Below are 10,220 nucleotides of genomic sequence, written 5' to 3'. Positions count from 1 at the left end.
AACCCCAATCATATAATTGCTGGTGCTGTGAAGCATTTTGCTGATATGCCCCACGCTGCCCTCGGTAGAGTGGTGAAGAAGGCACCCGCCACACTTGCTTTTGCCAGTCAGGACACTGAGTACAGGAGTTGGTTGTTGCAACTGTGCAAGATGCTGGTGAGACCAAACTTGGAGTACTGGGTGCACTTCTAGTTGCCCTGGCTATGGAAAAGATATCTTTAAGCCGAAAAGGGTGAAGGAAAAATTCACAAGAATGTTAGCAAGGGGAGGGGAGTGCTAGAGCAACAAGGAGTGGTTGGGTAGGCCAAAACATTTTTTTCCTGGAGAGCAGGAGGTTGAGGGGTGACCTTACAGAGATATAGACAGTAAAATCATGAGGGACATCGATCCATCTAGTCTATGCTGACCAGACCTGCCTAGTCCCATCTATCTGCACCCGGATCATATTCCTCCAAACCAATCCCATCCATGTACTTATCCATGCTAAACTTTGATGTACAATCCTCATCCTTGAATTACAGTTCCTCCATGGTTTCCTCTTCTCCATATCACAGTAGTACAATATTATCACAGCACCAACAACCCAGATTCAACTCTGCTGCTGCCTATAAGGTGTTTGTATGTTCTATCCCTGACTGCATGGGTTTCCTCCGGGTCCCTTCCACATTGCAAAGACATATGGGTTAGTAGAGTAATTAGTCACAATTGGAGAGTGCAGGGTCATTGGGCCAAAGGGTCTGATACCGTGCAGTATCTCCGAATAAAAAACTTCCAAACCTTGCACCCTCCAGAATATTTGTGCACTTCCAGTTCTGGTCTCTTGTATATCACTGATTTTAGTTGCTCCATTATTAAAAGCTATACTTCAGGTGACATAATCTTGTCTCTAATTTTTGGTCCTTAAGGACAAAACTCTTTTAAACAGAGTTGTGTTTAATGACTTTCGAAGCCAACAGATGTGCAGAATTAGAAGAAAATGGAAAGAGAGGCAGCAACAACCAAAGCCTGATCTGCCATCTGGAACTACCTGTCCTGAATGCGGAAGAACTTTCAAAGCCAAGATTGGACTCATAAACCACTTGAGAGCCCATAAGTAGATCTACAGAACGAAGACCATCATCCTCGACCTCGAGGGATAGCCACCACCACGACGTTTAATGACTAATACCGGGAGGCTTAATTTTAAGATGATTCGAGGAAAGTACAAGGGGAACGTCAAAGGTAAGATCTTTTCAGAGTGGTGGGTGCGTGGAATGCCCTGTGGTAGAGGCAAGATCATAAGGGGCAGTTAAGAAGCTCTTAGATAGGCACATGCATGAAAGAAAATTTGAGGTTTATGTGAGAGGGAAGGGTTAGGTTGATCTTAGACTAGGTTAAAAGGTTGGCCCAACATTGTGGGCTGAAGAGCCTGTACTGTGCCATTCAAAATTTCAAAAAATGTTAATGTTATAACATTTTTGGCCAACTACCCTAATGACTCAATGTTAATCTTTGCTTTTATCACTCCTGTGAAGTGCATTGGGATATTGTACTAATTCAAAATGGGTTGTATTACTGAAGGACATTCTGCATGCATGTACACGCACAGACACATGCACACTCACACGTAGACTCACACACACACACACACATTCACACGTACACTCACACACACAATATATAAATCAGACACAGTCAAGTATTTATTTTATTGTAGTCCAGTGATAATGACCGTACAGAATCCCCTTAGAGTCTGCGGAGATGGGTGGTTTTGACCTGTTTAAAGTACAGTACAGTAATGGGAATGAATTCCTATACACATGCTTACACAAGTCACAGTACAATGAGGCAAGGACTGCATGTGACTGACTGCGTTCGCACGGAGAGAGGAAACAAAATAGAACGTCTAGAAAAATCAAGTATTCCCAAATTCATGAGTTTTTGTTCTTTTCCTGGACAGACTTTTCCACGTTGCCATTCCTTGCGCACCAATCGGAAATGTGTCCACTCTGAGTTAGTGTCAAGGTCCCCCAATTCAACCCCATTTGGTTAATTTAATTAATATAACAATTAACCAGATGGCTTATATATTACACAGTGCGGGGAGTCTCAGAGGGAAGTGAAAAGGAAGGAAGAGGAAAGATTTAGATGGCTGGAATTAGCAGCTGTGTCTTGATTTATCATTATTTGCACAATGAATGCTGACTTGGAAAAGACTGTGCCATTAATGCCATTGGGAGCATGACCAGCTTCAACACAGCGAGACACTAAGTTGATAAACCTACATGCCTTCTCTTCTGCTGCTATAAATATGCAAGATTACATCGTATACTAAGAACGTACACTACACTGCTAGCTGGACACAGGTACCAGAACATCGCACAGTCACTTTCAGAGGGATGGACAAGCCCCAGTGTAGATCCCAACACGGAATGTTATCCTGAGATTAATCTTCATCTGTACCGGTTCCTGACCGTTCCTAAAAATGAAGATAGAGAAAGAAAATAAATACAATTCTGAGACAATCCTGGTAACTTTGTCACCTCCAGCCTTCGTTGCTTTGGGAAACCCTGCTACATTTTGAAATGGGGGCAACATGTTGATAAGTGATGTTGGTCGGTGTGTGATTGCCCATTCTTTACATGTGGGCCTGGAGGAGCATCAGCAGGCGGGCTCCTGGACCACAGCTCACACGGTGCCTGTTTGGACCAACTGGCAGGACTCTAGTCCTGCTCTGGAGCATATAGCTGTCAGTGCTGTAATGATACGAGTACCTTTTTTGATTTATTTAGAGACACAGCACGGAACCAGACCCTTCTAGCCCAAAGTGCCCACAACACCCAATCAACCTACTAACCAGAGCACTTTTGATTTTATTTCCAAACACTGAACACAAAAAATGGTGGGGCTAACCCATACGTCTTGACAATATGGGAGGAAAGCAGAGCACCCAGAAGAAACCCATGTGGTCTCAGAGAGAACGTACAAATTCCTAACAGACAGTGAATTGAACCCCAATCACTTGCGCTGTAATAGCGTTACGCTACCATGCTTACTGGATGAAATGTTAAATTGAGACCTAAACAATTAAAACTCCTGTGGTTCTACCTCAAAGAACAGAGGGGTCATTTCTGTACCTTTGCCAAAATTTCCCTCCCAGCCAACATCAATGTGATAGGACATCTGATAATTATTTCTGGAATACAAGTGTTTTGCCCTTACTAAGTCTGTTATTGCAGATCGCAGCACATTTTGTATAAAAGCTTACGAAAACGTGTTAACTATAGCCGGTGAGTTAAGTGACAGGTAATTACAAAGCTACAACCTTGAATACATGAGGCCAACATGGAGGAGGTTACTGGCCACCCAATACTGGAGTTCCCGTATTAAACTCAACTTTGAATAACGGAAACTCTGCAATAATGGGCTCAGGTACTGGGTCCCACCTCATCCACTTCCTCCTCCGTGTCATCATCGCTTACAATAGGTTTGGACTTGGAGGTGCGGCTGGAGCGTTTCCGCCCTTTCACTCGGTCCTGACTCTTGTCCTTCCGGCCCAGCTTAATCTTCACTTTCACTGATCGAGCTGTAAGTGGCAAGGAGAAACAGGGAGAGGGAGGAGCGAGAGAGAAAGAAATGAAGTCACCACGGATTTACCTCATCATTGGCAGGATACATATGCACTGATCGGAGTTATCAGGTGTAGTGACTGGAGGCCCAGAGGCCGTTTGGAGGGGTGTGTCTGTGCGTGTTGAGACTGGGTATGTGTGTGTGTGTGTGTGTGCGTCGAGACTGGGTGCGTGTGTGTGTGTGTGTGTTGAGGCTGGGTGCGCGCGCGCGTGTGTGTCAAGAGTGTGAGAGTGTGTGTGTGTGCGTTCATTCTTAGTCTATAACTCAGCTCTGTACCTTTGATCCCAGTGAGCTTTCTTGATACCCCAGTTCCCCAAGCTGTTCATTTGCCAGAATACCTTCCTTCACCTGGTGTGTGTTCTCTCAACTGGAGACTGTCACCCTGACACTGGATCGATTCAGTTCCAATTTCCCTGCAAAGTGAGAGCAGTTGGGGCTATGTAGTACGGAGAAATTTGTCAGGATATTCTTTCAGTTTTTGGTTCCGTGAACCTATCTCCAGCTGAGAGGGCACCAGACCCCACGGTCCAATTCGCTATCTCTGCTTCGTCTTTCCGCTCACTTCGCCAAGCTATTTCACCTCAAGTCATTCTCTGCTGAAGGGCTTTGTCTGGATGTGGAGGTGATACTGTGCAAGGAAGTGGGGCCAGAAGATCTGATCAAAAGCTCCTGAGACAAAGAGGAGCTTGGTCAGGCCGCATTTGGAGTATTATGAGCAGATTTGGGCCCCTTTATCTGGCAATGGTGAGGGTCCAGAGAAGGTTTACAAGAATGATCCTGGGAATGAAAGGGTTAATGTATGAGGAGTGTTTGATGGCTCTGGGCCTGTACTCATTGGAATTTAGAAGAATGATGACATCTCATGCAACCTATTGAATACAGAAAGGCCTAGTGGATGCTTCTAATAGTAGGGGAGTCTAGGACCAGAGGGCGCAGCGTCAGAATACAAGGACGTCCCTTTAGAATAAAGATGTGGAGGAACTTATTTAGCCAGAGGATGGCAAATCTGTGGAATTCATTGCCGAAGACAGACATGGAGGCCAAGTCATTGGCTATATTTAAAGGGGGGGCTGATAGATTCTTGAATAGTAATGGCATCAAAGGTTACGGGGAGAAGGCAGAAGAATGGGATTAAGAAGGATAATAAATCAGCCATGATCAAATGGAGGAACAGACTTGATGGGCCTAATAGCCTAATTCTGCTCTTATGTCATATGATCTAATGGCAGCCAAACGCATTCCAAGTCTTACATTCTGACTCCGACCCCTCTTCTTCCTCCTCCTCTCCTTCCTCGCTGTCATCCTCACTGTCCTCTTCCTTTTCGATCTTCTGCCGTACGCTGGTAAAAACAGATTGGAGTACAATGGAATCTTCATAGATCTACAAGGGACAGGAAGTGGACATTATCAGCAGTGGGATAACTAACAGGAGTCAATTATTCAGTAGCATACAATATAGGGTAGAAATATAGAATGTAGATAGGAAAGCTTTAGAGAGATTTGGGCTAAAATCTGACAAATAGGAAGAGCTCAGGTAGACAACTTGGTCAGCATGCTTAAGTATAGGCAAAGGGCCTGTTTCCTTGCTGTATAAATTTACACTCAGTTCCCACTTTATTAGGTACACCTGCTTGTTAATACAAGTATCTAATCACTCAATCAGGTGGCAGCAACTCAGTGCATAAAAGCATGCAGACATGGTCAAGAGGTTCAGTTGTTGTTCAGACCAAACATCAGAATGGGGAAGAAATGGGAATCAAGTGACTTTGACCATGAAACCACGGGATGGTTTGAGTATTTCAGAAACTGCTGATCTCCTGGGATTTTCACGCACAACCATTCTCTACAGAATGATTCTCAGAGAAACAAAAAACATACAACCAGCATCAGTTCTGTGGGCGATAATGCCTCATTTATGAGAGAGGTCAGAGGAGAATGGCCAGACTGTTTCAAGCCTACAGGAAGGCAGCGGTAACTCAAACAACCATGTATTACAACAGTGGTGTGCAGACTAAACGCAAAGCACGTTGAAGCTTGAAGTGGATGGGCTGCAGCAGCAGAAGATCATGGACATATATACTCAGTGGCCACTTTATTAGTTACAGGAGGTACCTAATAAAGTGGCCACTAAGTGTAATTCACACAAAATGCTGGAGGAACTCAGCAGGCCAGGCAGCATCTATGGAAAAGAGATCTGATCTCTTCGGGCCTAGACCCTTCATCCGGACCGGAAAGGAAGGTGGGGGATAAGAAGGTGGGGGAGGGGGAGGAGGACAAGATAGAAGATGATAGGTGAACTCAGGTGCGCATGCAAGGTGACCATTGAGTGTAAGTCCATGGTAGTTGTAGCCCATCCACTTGAAGATTCAACATGTGTGTTGTCTGAGTCCATATGCCTGAGATGCTGCTGCAAGCAAAATTTTCATTATACATGAATCTCACTGTACTTGTGCACGTGACAATGAAGTCAGCTTGATTTGAGTAGAGGATCTCTATAGAACTTTGCTTTGCATGCCATCACATCAGTGCACTGAGGTAGTACAAGGGAACGGAATATAGAACAAAGTGCTATTGTTACAGAGAACGTGCAGTGCAGGGAGACAAAAAGGTGCAAAGTCATGAAGAGGTAGATTGTGAGGTCAATACAAAGAGGTCATGTGTGTGCACGCTGGTCCTCTGCCAGAGCAACTCCCTAGTTCAACCAACCAGCCCTTTCGCTACAGCTCCACATTTTTTTCCATCATATATTTATCCAATTCCCTCTTAAAGGCCACCATGTAGCCTGCCTTCACCTTATTCACATGCAATACATTGCAGGTTCCAACCACATACTTTGTCAGAAATCCTTCGTCCCGTCCCTCTTCCTCTTTATATTGTACCTTATGTTCTCCAGTCTGTAAGAAAACTATCACAAATTCCCTAATCTCTCCTTTTATCTGCAGCCCCTTATCTCAGGATACTTTTTCATATTTCTTTTCAAGGTGCTCTCCATTGCCTTCACAATCTTCCCAAAATGAGAGAACAGAATCAAGCTCAGTACTCCACCGAACACTGGATTAGTGCCCCATGAAGTTCAGTTTGACTTCACTGCATTTACACTCCAGAACTCCACTGACTAAGTCCAAACCTATGAATGTCTTGTTGACCACTTTTTCAATCTGAAAGTCAAGTAAGTTTTTTGAAAGTGAAAAAATAAATCTGTAGACCCTGGAGAAAGAACAGGCAGGTGCTGAAAATATTCAGTAGGCCAGTCAGTGTCTGTGGAGGGAAATGATTCAGGTCAATAACAGGAGTTCTGGAGTTACAGAGTACTAGGATTATTCTGGCAATGGGAAGTCTTTAAAAAAGCTTTGATCAGGAGGTTTAAGGAGAAAGTTGGGCGAATTTGTACAAGACTTGTGAAGGTGGTGAACAACAGCACATCATTGACAAGGACATTTATGGGACTAGAAGCCTTGAGTTATAAACAGGGACTGGAAAATTTGAGACTCTTTATCCCGAAGCGTAGGAGGCTGAGGTGTGATCTTATAGAGGCTTATGAAATCATGATAAGATAAGGTCACAATCTTTTTTCAGTGGTCACAGTCTCCAAGGGTAGAGGAGTCTAAAACTAGAGATTATAGCTTTAAGGTGAAAAGGTGAAAACTTAGAGACCTCAGCGACAGCTTTGTCAGGCAGAAGATGGTTAGTATATGGAATGAGCTGCCAGGGGAAGCTATAGGGGAAGGTATAATTACAACATTTTAAAGGCATTTACACAGGTTTGTATGAAGGTTTAAAGCGGGGGTTCCCAACATTTTTTATGCCATGGACCCCCATCATTAACTGAGGGGTCCGTGGACCCCATGTTGGGAACCCCTGGTTTAAAGGGATATGAGCCAACTGCAGGCAGATGGGACAAGCTCAGCTAGACAGCTTGGTTAGCATGGCTGAGTAGGGCTGAAGGGCCTCATTCCACACTGTATAAATCTATGTTCACATGGATTAAGTAGTTTTATTTTAATTCACTGCCTGATACCATTTAGATATAATTTACGTTTTGTGTTGTCTGAACCGACATGCCTGGGATGCTGTTGCAAGCAAGTTTTTCATTGTACTGCGGCTCACCGTACTTGTGCACACGACAATAAACCGAACGTGATCCTGGGGAAGCAGGCTAGGATGCAGAATGGGGCAAAACAAGTTCAAATCACTGAACAACCTTTTTATAAACTGGATTAAAGAAACTAAACTAGAAAATTCCTGCAAGTGACTGATAAGTCGCAGCTGCAATACTGTTTCCAATTTTTGCAATCACACTTTTGGAAAGATTTCAAGGCTGTGGAGATACTGGAGTAGTTCTTGATAGGAGGTCAGTACAGATTAAAACCTGAATTGATCCGAGCTCTAGTAGACCAATTATTCTGCTACCCAGCCTAATCAGAGCTATGAGTGTGCCTCCATTCAGCTCAGTAGCCACAGTGCTGGGTTGACATGCAGGTATCTTGCCATTTGAATCCTCAGCCCATTTTAAGCATGATGCAATACATTATCGACACATCATGGGCAAATCCCTCCCCACCAACGGGAGTATCGACAGGAGATGTTGCCTCAGGAAGGCAACATCCATCATCAAGATCCCTACCACCTGGGCCATGGCCTCTTCTCACGTCTACCATCAGACAAGAGGTACAGAAGGCTGAAGTCCCTCGCCACCAGCTTGAAGAATAGCCACTTCCCTTCAACCAACTGGCAAAACCCTAATCACTACAGCTTAGCAGCACAATGACCACTCAGCACTAAAATGGAATTTACTTTTGTCTGCTCTAATGTGTTTTTTCTTTTAAACATTGTGTTTATGCTTTTCTTGTGAATGTTCTTTATGTGGTGCTATGTGCCTGTGATGTTGCTGCAGGTAAGTTTTCATTGCACCTGTGTGTACATGGACTTGTGCAGATGAGTTAAAAAATACACGTTAACTGTCCTGTGCTATCACCAGTGGGATCATCAGTTGATCTGCCACCTGTCTTCAGGAGTTTCGGCCCGCTTATGATCAAGACTCCCTCGAGGTGGAGGGCAAGCAGTGCAAAAGCACCACCTCCCACTGGTGAGCTTAAAAACTTGGCATCTGCCTCTATCAGTCACTTCCATCCAACAGATAGTCTGCTCTTCAGGTGCCTATGCAACTACTGAAGGGTTTGCAAGATATGTGTACACTGTCTGACTATCTGCCCCTCCGGACATACTTGGTCCACACCCATGCTGATCCTTTCTCTGCTGCCTCAGCTACAGCCCTGCTGGTTGACTTGATCTCTCTTCTAGTGAAGCCAAGGTCACGCAGCCACTTCTGGCGAGTGAACGCAATAAACCCATGGCAGCCTACTTCGAATGGATAGCATAAGACCTTCCACCCTCTGTCTGTGCACTCTGATCTTAATTCTGCATACTTGGTTAACTTGCGCTCATGGGCTTCATCGATGTTGTCTTCCCAGGGGACTGTCAGTTCACCAATAACCACTTCTCTACTGGTGTCAGACCATACGATTCTATCTGGACGCAATGTGGTGAAAGCTATTTGCTCCGGAAAACTGCCTTTCCCATCCAGGTCAGCCTTGACACACAAATCATTGGCTGAAGAAAGTATGCTTGATCATGAGCCTGCACTGTACACCCTTGACTTGGAGCCTTCTTTCACAAATGATATGCGATGTTCTGTGCAGCATGGGGCATGAGATAAGTTGTGCTGCAATACTCTCCGCTCAACCGCTTCTGTTACAACTTTGAGAACGTTGTTATGTCTCCAAGTGTACATGCCGCTGGAAAGATTGACTCTGCATGCACTCAAGGTATGTTGAAGTGTTCCCTTCTTGCCACAAGCAGCACACCTGTCTGTCTTATCTTCATACCAGATGCTGAGGTTGGCAGGTGTTGGGAGCAGATCATACACTGCTCCGCATAAAAAAGAAATGCGGAGCGGTTCCATCTGCCACAGAACATTCCAAGATAGATGTCGTTGTTCAACACTTTCCCACTGGGTCCAAGCCCCTTGTTTGGCCAGGCCAGCTGTTTTAGTTAACCTCTTCTCCTCTTCTACCTCTCTTATTTCTTGTGTAAATAGTAAACTTGATAATAAACTTGACTTTGGCTTTGATGAGTTTGTTCATTTATAAAAAGCCAGTGGCTACCAACCCGGCTTGGACCGATCCATCCTGAAGAACGGAAGTTATTTTCAAAGCCAAGCTGATTTGAATAAGATGCACACAGTATTATGCTCCCAGGAGGGGCGTGGAGTAGAGAAGGTTAAGGAGTGATTAGATGTGTTTAAAATTATGAGGGGGTTTGATAGGATGGGAGGAGGGGAACTGTTGCAGGGGGTTCATTCACCAGAATTTGAAGGAATCTGGTAGCAAAGCCACTGGAGATGAGAAGCCCATTACCACACAGTGAGTTGTCACGATCTGAATTCAATGTCTGTTAGAGATGATGAAGTAAATTTTATAGGAAAATTTGATATGTAAATAAAATATGTAAATAAATTTGTATGTAAGGCGATCAGTAAAGAGGCAGAAGTAAAATTAATTTGCAGAATTCATAGAGTCCATGAACACTACCTCACTTTTTGTACTACTTTT

At 44.2% G+C, this 10,220-nt stretch overlaps 1 protein-coding gene and 1 long non-coding RNA gene across 8 annotated transcripts in view; one reads left to right on the top strand and one right to left on the bottom strand.

Annotated features, from left to right (window-relative positions):
- The first annotated feature begins 910 nt into the window (after positions 1-910).
- The window catches only part of LOC140191211 (uncharacterized), a 30,222-nt gene continuing 20,912 nt past the window's right edge, over positions 911-10,220 (top strand). For both annotated transcript variants that reach the window (XR_011883785.1, XR_011883784.1), the window contains exon 1: positions 911-1,221. This is a non-coding gene — a long non-coding RNA (uncharacterized lncRNA). The remainder of the gene's footprint in view (positions 1,222-10,220) is intronic.
- The window catches only part of smarca4a (SWI/SNF related BAF chromatin remodeling complex subunit ATPase 4a), a 168,786-nt gene continuing 160,242 nt past the window's right edge, over positions 1,677-10,220 (bottom strand). For 5 of the 6 annotated variants that reach the window (XM_072248375.1, XM_072248378.1, XM_072248377.1 and 2 more), the window contains exons 32-34: positions 4,861-4,990; positions 3,426-3,565; positions 1,677-2,458 (exon numbers count right to left, since the gene is read on the bottom strand). In XM_072248375.1, coding sequence (XP_072104476.1) covers positions 2,426-2,458; positions 3,426-3,565; positions 4,861-4,990 — 303 coding nt within the window. In that variant the 3' untranslated portion in view covers positions 1,677-2,425. The remainder of the gene's footprint in view (positions 2,459-3,425; positions 3,566-4,860; positions 4,991-10,220) is intronic. The other variant, XM_072248380.1, reaches the window with a different exon arrangement.

The sequence above is a fragment of the Mobula birostris genome, chromosome 32, assembly GCF_030028105.1.
Source record: "Mobula birostris isolate sMobBir1 chromosome 32, sMobBir1.hap1, whole genome shotgun sequence".
NCBI lineage: Eukaryota > Metazoa > Chordata > Chondrichthyes > Myliobatiformes > Myliobatidae > Mobula > Mobula birostris.
Note: the sequence above shows the minus strand (reverse complement) of the source record. Positions and strands in the feature narration are given on the sequence as shown.